This window comes from Choristoneura fumiferana, chromosome 4, assembly GCF_025370935.1.
Source record: "Choristoneura fumiferana chromosome 4, NRCan_CFum_1, whole genome shotgun sequence".
Taxonomy (NCBI): Eukaryota; Metazoa; Arthropoda; class Insecta; order Lepidoptera; family Tortricidae; genus Choristoneura; species Choristoneura fumiferana.
Genome location: NC_133475.1, coordinates 12,923,250 through 12,940,381, shown reverse-complemented (window position 1 = coordinate 12,940,381; position 17,132 = coordinate 12,923,250). Strand labels below are relative to the sequence as shown.

Here is a 17,132-nt window from a genome sequence, read left to right as displayed (position 1 = left end):
TCCATTGTATGTAGAATCAATTACTGATCAAAACGAATCCAAACACGACATATGTGCTATTATTTTTTACAGAGTGTACTAGTGTGCTGGATATCCTGGCTGCAGCATCAGCTCATCCTGTTGCCACCATTGCATTGTATGTAGAATCAAATACTGATCAAAACGAATCCAAAGACGATATATCTGCTATAGTTTTATCAAGAGTGTACCTACTAGTGTTCTGGATATCCTGGCTGCAGCATCAGGCCGAGAATTCCATAATCTTGCATAGTTATATAGCATACATGGGTGTTTCAAATTTTAGGTCCCAAATATGTTTGAAAGTAAAGTAAATACCCATTATGCGTCTAAGATTCCTACCGCAGCAAACAAAAGAGCTGATGATCTTGAAACGGCTGAACCGATTTTGATAAAACATGTTTAAGATCCATCGCTAGAAAACCAACTTTCAAATAAAAAAAACCGCATTCAAATCGGTCCACCCGTTTAAGAGCTACGGTGCCACAGACAGACACACATAGCGGTCAAACTTATAACACCCTCTTTTTGCGTCGGGGATTAAAAAGAGGTCATTGCAATTCACATATTTTTACAAGTAACCTAAATACAAAAGAAAATACGACAAAGAAATAAACTGGCTCAGCATATGACACCAAACAAATTTTCAAGCAGTGTACCTTATTAGTGAGTTAAAGTAAACATTTAAATGCTAGTTATTCTCTACAACAGAAAACCACACTTACGCAGTTCCTTTGTAGAGTTAACCGCAGTACACACGAAACCTGTCATTATGTTTCAATTGCGCTCCATTCACAAATATGACAACCACAACGTTAAGGATATCAACAGGGTGACGGTGTGGGCTCGCGCTCGCGGCCCGATAGCAAGTTGAGTCACGTAAGGGTTTCCCTGCTCAATGAGTCACTTTATGTCAAACGTAAATCCACATGCGCCACTGCTCCCGATACAATGGTTTAAATTAGTTTCAAATATAAAACACACAATAAAGTAGGACGTTCAATGTTCATTCAAAAAATATGGGTGACGTCACTACCCCACGAACTACGTATCAGTTATTACTGGTATAAATAAAGCGACAGCATATTTGTAAACAAGGGAACACTGTTTGGCTTTAAACACGGCGCAGAAAGCAAGGCTCCCAATAGCTCACTTTGACAGGGGATCGTGTCACCATTGATTCCCCTGTACACAAAATGAGCCAGCGAGGTAAACAGTGACATCGGATATTGCTTGAGCACTTCCCTCATGTCGCCGTTGTTTTAGATCATTATGCACCCTGCTCGTGTGTAAACAAACATATCTATAAGCTATAATATCTATCTATCAAACATATATATAATATCTATGTTTTGACACTGAAGGCTAATAATATGTGATACGTACAGTTTTAAATTTGGTTTGAGTCTCAACAATACCATAGTCGCGTTATTTGTCTTTACTCGAATCGAGGGCATCAGGTTTTAATGTAATTCTTGCTGTGTTGCACTGCGCCGATAATCAGAAAGTTTTGACCGCCAAAATATATTATTATCTAATCTTATACATTTAAATGAGAAACTTCTTTATAACTATTTATAGGAATCACAGAAACAGCTCTACAATTTCGTTGAAATTTGCTATGTGGAGATTTTCATGGGCGAGGCGAACAATTGATTTAGCGTGGTCTTGCTTCTGGGAAACCTCATGTTTTTGAGTTTTTGCTTGGTCGTCCAGGTACTTTACATAATGGGCGTTGAAAAGCATACATTCAAAAACAAATCCTCACTAAATTAAATATCCTTTCAAAATATAAAAAAAAAAATATTTTTTTACTTTGTAAACTATGTTGGAGCTAGATTGTTCGTTACGTATTTCTAAATCTTATTTTTTTAAGTCTGTTTATGACAATAAGCATCTAAAATAATCCCATACTGCGTACATTTTGCTTAGGATAAAGGTTCTACAAACCCTCATATTCATAGATATCTATCAATTTGCACGGAACCCTCGATGCACGAGTCCGACACGCACTTGGCCAGTATTTATTCTTTACCTGGCATTGCAACGGTTTCTGGGTACATCTAGTGTTTAAATAAAATATATTCAGCAGTTTGTTTTTCAGAAGCTTTCAAAATCCTACACATAAGGCAAACTAAATATTTATCTCAGTGAGGTAGCACAGTGCCATACTCTATCGCTATTCACATCACGTACTAGCTGCACACACGCGAAACAAATTATCTAAGATGTTAGAGAGCAGCGGATACTTATTATTTTAAGTTTAGTTAGCTCAAAATTAATAGTAAACACAACAATAATGCTTGATTAAAATTAGGCTTGTTTGATTTTGCTAGAATAAACAAAAAAATAGGTAATTTATTTGTACACGTTTGACCCGCTTGACGTTTGACGATCATTGATCATGTCCACATAACTACCTCTCATCTCATCTCTAATTTAATCAAACACCGGCTACCCAAAAGGCGCGATTGATTTTTCCAGAACCTGTTGATAACCAGCATAATAGACCTCTTAAAATAAAATAAACCAACTTCTTTATTCGAGTCATTTAAACTCCGGGGTAAGCATGAGAGTCCATTTTAGACCGGAGGCGTTTATATCAATGCGTCGGTAAACGGGTGAGCTACAAATTGAGCTTTTATTTATTCATGCGAGGGGAGCAAAGCTGATATGGGTTGGGGTCGCTCGATAAGGGACATCTAATTCTGGAACCCTTCAAAAGGTGCCAAAGTGCGTGCCAGCGTTTTGCATAAACGTCTACTGTAGCTGGTTCAGAGAACTGGACATTGTTTGCACAAGTGTCTAGAAAAATTACCACTAACGTAAACATGAAAATATAAGTTATAAGTACGTGATAGTCTACTTTTTTTTTATTACGCAGGCAGGTGAACGGACGTCGTGACATGGCATGCGAACTACGCGTTACCTTCACTGATAATGCCGACTGGACTTGCAATGCTTTTAAAGAATTATTAAAATAATTATTAACTAAGCTATTTCAAGGTTTATGTTCGCAACATCAAGCACTAGTTTTCTCACTTCCCGATTTCAATAAAGTGTTTACTGTTTTTAAAATAAATGTTGGTGACGCATGCAACCGATACAAGTAAAAAACGCACAAATTAAGCAACTCATACCATGATTTCATAAAAACATAACTCATTGCATGTATAGGTTTCCATGCCGTATGTGTACGTTTTTGTCTGCTGGTAAAATAACACTATAATATGTCCCATGTGGCCAGATAGTCCTTTTAAGCATAAGTGCCTTCTTCTATCGTCTATAAATAAACCTTTTCCTACAATTTATCATCAACATTATACGTGTTCCAGTTCAGGTCCGCGAAACACCTGCCGCCCGCGCCCGCGCATAACGCCGCATCACCGAGTAAATAAACTCACTTGATACAGAGAGACATGTAATAACGTCTAGTTTTTGTGCATCAAGTTTCAAACTGTTTTTATTAGATTCGCATAGCTAGCCTTGACTCGATCCCTCGGTTATTCTCGCTTCTGTGGGAACTTACAGAGAATAAGAGCACACGTTTCATTTTTCTTCGACCGTCTGGAGCCCATGTGAGCAGGCACATCCGGTGGATTTCTCGCGAGGGTTGTACTTTATCTTTAAATAATTGACGGTTTATGAGACATTTTGTTTATTAACTAAAATGACTTAGGTACTTCACGTTGGCAGCCATGGCAATTTTTCACGTTTTCGATAACAGATGAAGTGATCGGGATAACATTTAATGGGGCTAAAGGCTAAGTATATGAATGAACAATTAATTACTTGTCACGACCAAATGGCTCCTGTTCGACTTTGGCAATCAACAGTAGGAAGACTAATAGCCGTATCATCGAAGTTCGTTTATTTGTTGTAAGTCGAGTTGAGACGCTCTCCACCCAGCGACGACGGCGTGCCTCATTTAATGGAGCAATAAAAAATGTTCGACTCGGCTTACGTAATCCGTATTATTTCCGCATCGAAGCAGCTGCGGAGGTCAACGCGCGTATGATCTCGCTTTAAGCTATTGTCGATTATCCAGCGGTAACCCCATGTATCGACTGTGAGTGAAGCCAAATAGTTTCATAATTTATTGTAACTATCTCTAAAAAAATTCCGCGTAATGAAAACAACAATATTAACTTGAGGTACACCAATAAAAAAAAAAAAAAAAAAAAACATCAAGTGTAGACCCTGGATAATGTTATCAGAAAACCGATAGATTTTGAATACATGCAAAAATTCAGGATTCATAGTTTATTATTATAGATAGAAAAGTACCCTACATGGCCGTACGCAGGGGGGCAGGGGAGATTGTTTGTTCTACAATATATTATGCCCCGGTGTTTGCCCTACACACTACATATACCTTGTGTTTCATGTAGGTGTCTTTGTGTAGTGTGTATGACAAAACAAGTGCGGGCGATCTGACCTAAAAAAATCTGGCTTGCCCCCCCCTAGGCCAGAAGCTGGGTACGCCCCTGGTACCCTATGTTACTTTTTATAACATCAGCTACCTGCCAGTGTGCAAAGTGTACTTAAGGTCTCAGTTAAGGTTCTACATTCCATTTTAGATGTCGTTGCTCCAACTTTAGCATTTATATTTAATAGCTGTATAGATGAAGGCGTATTTCCAGATTTGATGAAATATAGTAAAGTAGTTCCTATTTTTAAATCAGGTGATAAAGATAATCCCTCTGATTATCGTCCTGTGTCCATCCTATCAGCGTTTAGCAAAATATTCGAAAAAATAATAATGACGCAAATGATCTCGCATTTTAATACCCATAAAATCATGCATCCACAGCAGTTCGGATTCACAAAAGGCAGGTCTACTACAGACGCGGGTCATAGTTTAGTTAAATTCATATTGCAAGCTTGGGAGGAATCACATGACGCTATAGGTGTATTCTGCGACCTTTCGAAAGCTTTTGATTGTGTGGATCATGATACTTTAATTTGTAAGATAAATTTTTATGGCATTCGTGGCCTCGCTTTAGAACTCATTAAATCTTACCTCACACAAAGAAAGCAAACGGTAGCGATTAACGGAACAGTATCGGAGGGATCTGTGGTCGAAATGGGAGTGCCTCAAGGATCCATTCTTGCCCCATTCCTGTATCTTATTTATGTAAATGACCTTACTTATATGGTAAGCCAAAAGTCGGGTATAGTTATGTTTGCTGACGACACGTCTTTACTGTTCAAGGTTAGTAGAAAAGATACCGACTTCATTGAGCCCAATGAAACCCTGTCCATGATATCCTCATGGTTTGCTGCCAATAATTTGTTACTAAATCCTAAGAAAACTAAATGTATTAAATTCTCGTTGATAAATTCATCTAGCTCGAATTCAGTTTCTAATATAAAGTTAAATGGTCAAACTATTGAATTTGTAAAATCAACAGTATTTTTAGGAATAACGCTCGATTCTAAACTACAGTGGGGACCTCACGTCACAGCAATCGCGGGTAGATTGAGCTCTGCTGCTTTTGCAGTTTGAAAAATACGGCAGCTAACCGATGTGGCGACGGCACGGTTGGTGTATTTTGCTTACTTTAATAGCATTATTTCGTACGGCCTTATTTTATGGGGATCTGCTGCAGACATTGAGTCAATTTTTGTCTTACAAAAGAGAGCAATTAGAGCAATTTATAATTTGAAGACGCGTGAATCTTTAAGATCTTTTTTTAAGGAAACAGATATCCTAACCCTGCCGTCGCTTTATGTTTTTGAAATAATCATGTATGTTAGGAAGAACATATGTGATTTTCCCACTAACGTCGATAAGCCAAAGGCTACTAGAAACACAGGGAAGCTTAAAGTTCCATCTTACAGACTGGCTAAAACCAAAAGTCTTTTCTGGGAAATTGCATACGTTTTTATAATAAAATTCCAAAAAATATTATAAATGAAACGGATACAAAATTCAGATCTATTGTCAAGAAGACATTAATATCAAAGGCGTATTATAAAGTTAATGATTATATCATGGACTAATTCCGATCCGCATTAGCGATCCCTTCAAATAGCGAACCTACTGTGTTAAAAATAAAGTTGTGTTAAATACTTGTGATGTATACATATCAGTTAATAATATTGTAAATCTGTTTTTAAAAAAATATATATATACCTCGTTGAGTTTCTTGCCGGATTCTTTTCAGCAGAGGTTTTTCCGAACCGGTGGTAGATTTTTTTTGACATTCATAAGTGCTTCTTATAGCCTAAATTGAATAAAGATATTTTGACTTTGACTTCTTTTATTATTATTATTATTTCTTTTTTATTATTAATTTTAATAATTTGCTTGTTTTTCTTCCAATTACCTGTTTTTAATACCAATTAGCTTAATTACATCGTGTTTTTGAGAAAATGCAGATACACCAAAAACCTACGTGCCTATTCACATCTGAATGGTGATGTATCTGTCACTTGGAATTAAATACTACATATTATTTTCTCCGAAATGTATGTTAACAGCTCTCCTGGCACTTAGAATATCAAACAAGGGAGTTTAATTATTCAAAAAGTAATTAAATAAGGTCTTTTTTTTATACTTATAATATCGCAATTTATTGAAGAAAAGTTTCCGCACATTATATGTGAGAATTAATCCATCATTTTCAAAATAAGTATTTTTAATTATTTGCAAATGACCTGGGATACCTAAGTATGACAAATATATTTCATACTATTTAATATTATACTATACTAGCTGCTTCTAGCGAAAATTTTGTACTTTGTTAAATATCGGTATGTGTCGCATAAACGTAGCCAGAGGTGCATTATTTCTAGCGGAAAAGCATGGTAAATGAAGGTTCATTGACATCGACCTTCGCAAAGTAACGCCTAAATCTATCAAATACTACAGGACAAAAAGCATGTCTATTATTGTTTGAATAGGTTTAGATGTTCCATAAATTAAGCGCGTCACATACTAAGCTATAATAAATGAGGTACAGTCAACTACAAAGATATCAATACGGCCAAAAAAGTTACAAAAATGATGTATACGCACACACGACCTTAATGTTAAGTCAATAAAGTCGTGTATATGTCGGCGGCCGATCGTAAAATCCGCCAGATCACGAAATTCCTAATCAATATGTGCCTTAGAAATAATACGGCAGATCGATTAGAGCAACTCATTCGTCGATATTCCTAGCTCTATACCGGGCACATCGTAAAATAGTTTCTTTTTTGGCCACTTGGCGCTACGTATGCAATGGCGGCCGTGACCAGCTGACCGGTCGTGTTTGTTTAGTATTAATTGTGATCACGACGCACGAGCCGAGCGAGCGAAGCGAGCGTGCTGCGGCAGCGGCCGGCGAAGTGCCAGAACCGATATGGCGGCGTTTCATGATATGCCTAGGAATTTCATGATCTGCCTAAACTGGCCAAATCATGAAATGGCGGCGCTTCATGATATGCCTAGGAATTTTATGATCTGCTTAAACCTCACTAGGCAAATCGCTAAACGGTGAGTTTTGAACGATATGGCGGATATCCCTTAGCCAATTCATGAAATGGCGGCATTTCACGATATGCCTAGGAATTTCGTGATCTGGCGGATGTTACGATCGGCCGCCGACGTATACACACATATCTTTGTAACTTTGGCCATATCGATCTCTTTGTAGTTGACTGTACTTAAGTATAAGGTGTCTTAAAACGGTCCCGGAATATTTCAGCAGATCTTTCTGAATCGAATTTGATGGATCACCCATGGAAAGGTTTTTCATCGGATTTTTTGATTTGGAATGTTGTCACACCTTTGACGGTGTACGAGGGCTGTTCTGAAAGTTCCTAGCTGTGACAAACCTGTTTGAAAAATTATACTTTTTATGCTACAGATTAAAACCTTTTTTAATTGACTTGTAAAGTCCTAGCCGAAAATAATTGGCAAACCTTTTAAAAGAAAAAAAAGTTGTTTAAAAAAATATGTGTCACACATTGTTCTGATTGCAAAATGAACGTTTCGAGGGAAGAATTTCGTGTTATGATTTACTACGACGTGACTACGACTACAAAAGAGGTTTGTCATTTAAACAATCGCATGACAATTTAAACATAGCTTTTGGTCAATCTGCTCCTTCGTTAGCCACCGTGTCCTTTTGGTTTCGAGAATTTGGTCAGGGCAGAGTCCGTCAAAGATGAAGCCAGACCTGGGCGGCCTTCGAAAGCAGTGACTCATGAAAATGTCAGCAAGGTGGAGTGGGCTTATTAAAGAAAAGAGGTACATTACACACAGGGAGATACAGAATGAACCGAAGATTGGATCACAGGCTGTTTCAAATATTTTAGACGATCATCTAAAAGTACGCAAGGTTTCTTCACGATGGATACCGCATTTACTCACAGAAGAGCAAAAAGCCCACCGGGTAGATTGGTGCAAATATATGCTAGAAAAATTCGAGGGCGGCACATCTCAGCAGGTGCCTTACATACTGACATGTGATGAATCGTGGATATATAGCTACGATCCACTTACAAAGCAGCAGTCAACGCAATGGGTGTTCGAGGAAGACACGTTACCTACCAAAGTTGTTTGCGGTAGGACGGTCAACAAAAAAAAATATTGCTGTTTTTTTTTCGACGCAGTGGTCCCGTGGCAGTTATTCCTCTAGAAGATAGAAGAACGGTTACTAGCCAGTGGTGTAGTAAAGTATGCCTGCCTCAAGTCTTCCAACAATTCGCCGAGGACCGTCCGAGGAGCGGCACCCGCGGCATTCTTTTTCACCAGGATAATGCTCCCGCTCACACTGCTGCTCGGACACTCGATTTTTTGCAAACTTCTGGGGTTCAATTATTGCCACACCCACCATACAGTCCAGACCTGGCCCCGTGCGATTTTTTTTTGTTTCCTACCACAAAAAAAAAGTATGCGAGGACGAAGTTTCAACAACTCAAATGACTGAATGAATTTAGACGGGAATTTTTCGACCTTCCGCAAGATCGTTTTTTTTTCTTGTTTTGAAAGCTGGTTTAGTCGAATGCAGAAGTGTATAGATGCCGCAGGAGAGAATTTTGGAAAATTGAAAATAAATAATAGAAATATCTTTATATTTTTTTGAGTAGCTAGAAATTTTCAGAACAGCCCTCGTATCACTAATACAATGTTTAAGGTATAGAAACAAATATACAAACAAGTTACCTCTTTATTACATTAGCATGTGTAGATAGATTGAACCCACTAGCCTCGTTTAAAACAATATTTTATTTTTATCAGGAATAAAAATCGAAATAAAAAACCCGCACTCTTTGTTTTTCACGGGAACAATATCGTATTTCACAATAGCCATTCATCACAGGGCAGGACTATAAATCTCAAATTAGGGACATTGTAAAGTTTTACTGACTCCCCGCAACCTCAGGTAGAGTCCATATATCTACTCTATATGTAGTTTAGTGAAATGGTTAGAAAAACACCCAGGTAGTTATTCGAGCTGAACTTTCACTTAATATTTAAATAAAAGTTTGCCAAACGTTCGTGAAGTAAATTATCCAAGTTGTCATGGTAATAATTTACGATTAATATAGGTACTAGCCTTCGGAAACAAATCACCCCGGGTGACTAGAGAATGACAAAAAGTTTTAATGTTGCGCATGTGGCTCATTGTTAACTTTGTAAAGAAAGTCGGAACGAATTGTAAATCGGATCAGAATGCCGAGTGACGCCCATCGATACAGCCGAAACAATCGGCCCGCCACCAGCATTGTACACCAGCATTGAAGACGCGCGGACAATCTCAACATTGTGCAATACGTTACAAAGGAGGCCAGAGAAATCCAACATAGTTTATGACTCGAGAGAGAACAGATTTTTAACGTCCCCTGCGCTTTGCTTTATCTTCGTGGCGGTGCGACCGTAAATCAACGTAGGAGTAGCTGATCCTGACCGGTGTCAACTATACAATATAATTTTATTAAGTCAGCTGCATTTTATTATATAGAAGTAAAAAAAATATAGACAATAGAATTTATTCTGCATTACGTACATAACTGCAATACTTAACTTGGCTAGAATTATTTCCTTAAAAATTTCGTTCATTATTTTCAAAATCGTCAATGTATAATTAAATTAACGAAGAGCCACTACCGCCCAAGGTGCGTGAGTTAGTCTTACAACAGTATTGTTTGCATTAGCATTGTGCTGCCAATGGCAGATAACAGCCAGGTAATGAGTACAAGGGATCCACAATGGAGCCCATAGCTGTTACTATGAACATGACATACCGAACGATTGTGCGTTAATTTCAATAGCATCATATTTCGATTATTATTTTTGCTTTTAGGATGAATTTATGGACACTTTTTGAAACTGAAACCTCACCAAGCAGGTATCAAAATCGTGGTAGCTAAGTGGGTTGTATTTCTTGGGGGTTATAGAGGATTTTAGAAATTCCCACGAGATAGGGCATAAAAAGGATTTATATTTTCGATTCAAAGTGGCTCTATCTCCGTAACCGCAATTAATAGAACCTTCAAATTTAGCATATAAGTAGGTAGTAATCTTAATAATATTATAAACGCGAATGTTTGTATGGATGGATGTATGTTTGGATGTTCATTACTCTTTCGCAAAAAATACAGAACGGATTTGCATGAAATTTGGCATACAGGTAATATATACCCTGGATTAACATATAGGCTACTTTTTATCCCTAAATAATGTACTTATGGTTCTTGTGGGATCAATTAAGCTTTAAACTGTATACTAATTCTGCGCGAGCGAAGTCGCGGGCAAAAGCTAGTAGGTTATAAAGTTAAAAACCGTATTAATCTGTCATCTCCCAGGATAACAGGATCAAAGGAATTTGGGCACAAATTTGTGCCCCTGGGAGAGGACAGGTTAAGGATTTTCCAATATTACCACGGAATAATGTATATAGAAGATTTTTTTCTATACCAATTTACCCAGAAGACACAGTCTAATAAGCTTGAGCTACAGACTTGAAATTAGGCAGTCATGTTTTCTTGAGTCATAGAGCTGCACCAAAAAGAAATATCGAAATTTCTGCTAGATAAGAAATAACTTGGCACATAATATTATATTCCTTGAGGATGCACCGTGTACTAATAAAATATTTATATAAATTCCCGCGGGATAGGCAATAAAAGAATAAGAGTAAGAACGAAGAAAAGCTAGATTATGAACAAAAGAGAAAAAAAAAACACGCATGGATACATTTCTGCTAGGGCTTATGTATAAGGGCCAGTGTTTTTTTTTTCAATTTTGGGTTTTGTGCGTTATCGGTATCTATAAACTATATATATTTATATAGTGGATTAAAAAAACTTTGTTATTCAATTTTTTTCGAGTTATCATTGATTGAAAACGGCCGAACTAGATGCAATTTTAACGTAAAAGGGCTAAACGTACGTTTGATACTTTTACACGGTAAATCCCGGGTGGTTTTTTTTTTAATTCGTGGGCATAACTGCCATTTTTAGGCACTTGTACGTCAAGCGGAACGCGGCTACTTCAACGCTACATCTTAATGTGATTGTATTCCTTTTTTTTATTTCCCCAAGTATCTTGGGTAACGTATATTTACCAAAGATATTAAAGTTGTACGCGTATATGAGCCAAAGTACCACATAGATCTTTTTACTGTCTTTTTGTACACAAGTTTATTTTCCCGGAAATTCACGTATATGGGCGTATGTACAATAACTTTTAATGAAGAAATATTTTATTAAAATTTATTATTTGTGATTGAAGGACAGAGTACTATTAGCTAGTGTGGCAAATTTTAGAAGTCTCGGATACACCATCTCTGAGTTAAGACAGTTTTTGACTTTGAAAGGCCGTCCTGTAAAGTAATGATTTTACACTTAAGCCCTTATACGTAGGACCCATCGAATATCGTCGCCGATTGGTCTAATAGTCTGCCATTTGTTATCAAATACTTGCATCCCTAGTCGAACGTAGACCTGATTAGGTGTTCCAGGTACTGCGCAGATCATAGTCGGAATGTTCTTTTTTTAAACATTTCAAACGTCACCCGGCGATATTCTCGGGCCTCGGGTCATCGACGGCAGACAGTGCCGGCGGACGTAACGAGTCTTTGGAGCCCCGTTCAAGAGGTAGGAGGAAGCGGCAGTACAAACAGTGAAGATAGATATTAAAATTTCAGTAAACTCAGATGTTGTTAGCAATCTGCATACCAAGACGTGATCTTTTGGATTTAGAAATAATTATATTAATTTTTTACTATTGGACAACGATGAAGTGCTGGGCTGGTTATAACCTCTATTTATATATTTGGAGATTTTGGAGCTGTAAGTTTACCCGAAATGAATTGATCTTATTCTGATTTAATTAGGTAGAAATATAAGGTACATCGATATTCAGAATATTAACAATCAAATTCAGTACTCGAGTTAAGACGACGTGGCTAGTTTACACAATAACATTTAATATCGTGTCGAAAACTATTCAATCACAAAAATACCTACCAATCGGCGATAAGTCGTAGCAGTAATCAAGCAGATTAACCTTGCAGGTAGACTTTAATGTAAAGTGTATGTGAGAGGTTTCTCCTGACTTGCGCCGAGCCTTGCAGCGTCCGCACAGCTGCCGGACTGGTTTGTCCACTTGTGCCGGATTGATTTAACGTTAACCCTCGATCCGAGGCTCGTTCGCCGTCTTGTCCGCTCGGTACTTCATTACCGCTTAACTACCTATTTTGAACGTCCATTGTACGTAACGACAAATTAACAATGTTCTTTTGAATACGTGTAACATTATAAAACTTGTTTAAAATATCAATGTTATTCGAAGCAATTACCTAAGATTTTTTTGTCTCTAAACAGGTCTTTCATGTCACAGTATATTTTTATTGTAATTAACACAGGCAGGTAGGTTGACGGTTGAGCGTGATCGTAACATATTATATTTATATACAAGCATGTGAACGTCTGCCTATCTTTCTTTACGAAACCTACTTTTTTCGATCTCTTGTAGATAATATATTTCTGCAACTAAATATTAGGTACATACATTAGGTATTTGTTTTATTATTTTGAAGTTATCAAAATTAATCTTCTTTCCTTATCCACAACGAAGTTACAGGGGATCAAAGTCGAAAGTGATGCGAATGGCTCGAGAAAAAGATGGGACACTGCCGTGGACCCTTGTAGGTAACTACGTAGAAAAATCCTAGAACGTGAGCATATGTACCTACCTTTCTAATTGTTAAAGTAAATATAAATTTAAATAAAAAGGTTCTACAAAGTTAAATACCAGCATCGCAATTTGTATCACTGTACCACTTGAAAATATTGTATCGCTGAAATTCATTGATAAGTTAAATTAAAAAAACGTAGGTAGTATAAGAAACTACTACGAGTAAATGCATTTTGGGACACGCGCAGCAATGTCTGGTTCTGCACTAACTTGCGGCACATGTTGAATATTAAGTTTCTACTTACTATTAGGTACTCGTAACTTTAAAAACCTACTTAATTAGTTGTTATCCAGGAATCACAGTCAAAAACTTGAAGAATGGTGGGTCTAAACTTTAAAAAAAAAAAAACTGCAAATATCTCAAGAAACTACTTACTATTAAATTTAAATTGCCTATCGGCAGGGCAAAGATGGTACTGCTATGATTTTATTCACGTGTCCAAATACAACCATTATTCACGTACCTAATAGTAGAGACAGGGGGATATAGCAAAACAAAAATTTGCACATTTTAAGCTTAATATTTCCCTAAGAAGTCTGTGAATCGAAAAATAGTTTTGGCAATCTTGCAATATTTTTGATAGACTTTTCCAACCACATCCCACACCACACTAACCAACAAAAAGTTGGAAAACTCAAACTTCAAAGTTCAAAACGGCTAAACCGATTTTGATGAAACATGTCTAAGAACCATCGCAAGAAAACCAGATTTCAAATAAAAAAAACACCGCAATAAAAATCGGTTAACCCGTTTAAGAGCTACGGTACCACAGACAGACACACGCACACACACATTTTTACTCGACTACGGCAAAGCAAAGGAACAGTAATGATTTTAGCAGTCTATGTATTTATTCTACCACTTTGTCGGCGTGTTACTGTGTATGTAATGTACATTCACGCCAGTTACAACTTTCTAGCCGCGACGCGAACAGACGGCGACGGTCAAAGTGATAGGTACCATAAAGGTTCCGTTTTTGAAATTTAGACAACAAAACCCTAAAAAGATTGAAAACCAGCCTACGAATTATAATAAACAAGGACCCACAGGAACTTAAAACGTAATATACCCATATTCGTCAGCTTCGTAGTCTTTTAAAATGCTGTGCAAACGTGACTCGCGTAAGTGATAAGAATGACACAGAAATTGAAATTAGGGTTTTGTGTGGATGAAACAATTAGTAGTTCAATTGTTTAATAGAAATTATGATTTTACATCTTAGTTTTACATTAATTACTGATGTTGGGTTTGTGTTGTGGGATCTCAAATTTTAAACACAGGGAGGTAATTTTGGTATATATATAAAATTGTAGAGCCAAAAATACTTTTCATCTAACTCAGATCAGATAGCTCAATCTATTAAGGTGCAACCATTTTAATGAAAATTCAGTAAAACAAATCAAAGAATTCCTGAAGGAATTACAATGCATGAAATGTAACAAAGTTCTTTAAAACATGAAACATGAAAAATCAATAAATAAAAGATAAATATTTCAGGACAAATTTACATCAATGGTCCAAACTGAGCAGTTTGTATTATGGGTATAGACAGTGTGTATATATAATTAAGAATAGTTATATATGTATATTAACATCCAAGACTCTGGTACAGTCAGCAACAAAGATTTTATGAATACAGCTAAAGTGCAAAAAATTATGTATACACAGCCTAAATGTTCAGGCAATAAGGTCCTGTATACATATGGCACTTTTAACATATTGTATATTTTTGTTGCTGAGTGTAAAAGCATTGAAAAAAATCATATTCATCATACATACAAGTATTTAACCCACCAGAACTCAAACTCTGGACCTAGCTTTGAAATCAAGCTCACTAATCAGCAGGATAGGTAATATCTATATGTTATGTAAATAGCAACATATTTGAATACTTATTTATTACATAACATATAACAAGAGAAAACATAATAGACAGCTACATCTCCGTAAAATGTGCTATAACTTATAGAATAGATTACCTTTCTAATAAATGGAAATGAAACAACTAGATTTAAACAGCATACTAGTAATGCAGGGCTTGTTGTTAAAAAGGTTGTTTAAAGTTCAAGGTCTCACCTTATGTACAGGACTGAAGTGCCACTGACTATCCTTCTCCAACCTAAAGGCACAACAATTGTTTGTATAGATTCACTCTGTCCAGTTCTAGAGCTTAGTTGGGAGGGGTCTGTGGGGGGCGGCAGCACCGCCAGCACCAGCCCTTCAGGAGTGCGCACCAGCTGGGGGGCCTCGGCTTCCCCTGACAGCCCTCCGCTCACTCCCACTTGTTGATTTAATATACTTATACTCTGATTCACTATTGACTGGTGTGAAACACTTTGTTCTGAAAACTGATAGTTCACATAACTCTTGTCCACTAATTCTCGTTCACCACCACTCCTTCCTTCACCACTGACACTTGGTACTACACCACTTTCAATAAACTGATTAAAACCTTGCTGCAGCACCACAGGCTGCAACGAGTGCACAGTTTCTGGACCCAACGGACCCGGGCATCTACTCTGATATGTTGCTAACTCCCCTGTTTCAATAGGTATTCTTGTATTGTAAGATTCTACCCCACAAACATCTGAATTAATTGAACTATTACTACAATCTCTTCGCACAGTTATACCAGTATGTCTCTCGATTGATTTGCTATCATCGAGTTTCAAGCCAGATTCTTTAGGAAACTGCTGTGTTACAGAAAAAAAATCAGTTCTTTGGATCAAAGCATTATCACCCACTCCGCATGTATTGAGTTTACCATCACTATTGTTTAAGGTCTTGTAGAAAACGGTGTTTGATGGGGTTCTCTGGTCTGTTTGTTCGATCTGTGTTCTGTAAAGACTGTTTCGGGGCAGTGAGACGTGGTGCAGGCTATCGTGGTAGAGCGGCACGGGCGCGGGCGGGGGCGGGGGCAGCGGGGCGGGCGGCGCGGCCGCGGCGCCGGGCTCTAGCTGGCGCGGGTCCGCCACGTACACCAGCACGCGCGGCGCGCCGGGCACGCCCGCTCGCGAGGCGGCCGGAGTCGCGGGCTTGCTGGACATCGCGCACGCACATCACACACGACGTAGGCCCGCTCACTATCTGAACGCGGGGCGACGCGATCCACCAGCGGACCGAGCGGGGCTCCACCTTGCATCGCTCTCGGACCTCCGATCATCGCTCCGCGACCTCCCTGTGACGCGGAAACGCTGCACCATCCTCGACCGAACGCTTTTTACGCACGAAAGTCATGAAGCGTATCTGTGATGTTTTTATGACGGACTGAACTAATGGTCCTAATATTTTTATGGCGGTGCCCCTATCGGCCCCATTGTAAAACGTGATGGACCGCTCTTGAGAGATAATAAAATAGGTAGCACTTTTTTACAGCTGTATCTTATTCATTTGTTAAACCGTTGCCACACTATCCGAAGATGTAAAAAGGTCACACAAAAAGAGTTCTCTTCATAATAGAGCAACAAACTTATAAGGTTTCCATTAACTTTATTTTGATTGGTTTCACTGCACAAATTGAGATTGTTAAATTAGTCTTCCACAATTTTGAACATTATGAAAGCGATTTCATCACAACCAAAACGACGATGCATTGAAATGAAGCACAGCGAATAACGAAACTAATGAAGGAACTCTAGCTCTATACTAGGAATATCTGTTAGCTGACTCTACATCTTTCTTGCATTAAAAATTAACTGGTAGAGTAAAAGAGATGCAACACTGACATAAATTGTCATCTGGTGGCCGCATTATGAACTAAAATGATGGCATATCATAAACTGTTTTACCGACCCCGTTAGTAGCGACATCTCTGGAGGATAAGTTAAATTAAGCTGACGTTTTTAAAAAGCCAGAAACCGTTTCAATGCACTGAAAACCCGTTGCTAACATACTGGAAGAAACGTTTTGTGTTAT

The 17,132-nt window shown here is 37.8% G+C and overlaps 1 protein-coding gene across 3 annotated transcripts in view; it reads right to left on the bottom strand.

Annotated features, from left to right (window-relative positions):
• sba (six-banded) overlaps nt 1-16,920 on the bottom strand; it is a 54,971-nt gene extending 38,051 nt beyond the window's left edge. For all 3 annotated transcript variants that reach the window (XM_074086982.1, XM_074086983.1, XM_074086984.1), the window contains exon 1: nt 15,294-16,920. In XM_074086982.1, the coding sequence (XP_073943083.1) occupies nt 15,294-16,264 (971 nt within the window). In that variant the 5' untranslated portion in view covers nt 16,265-16,920. The remainder of the gene's footprint in view (nt 1-15,293) is intronic.
• Between the last annotated feature and the right edge of the window lie 212 nt (nt 16,921-17,132).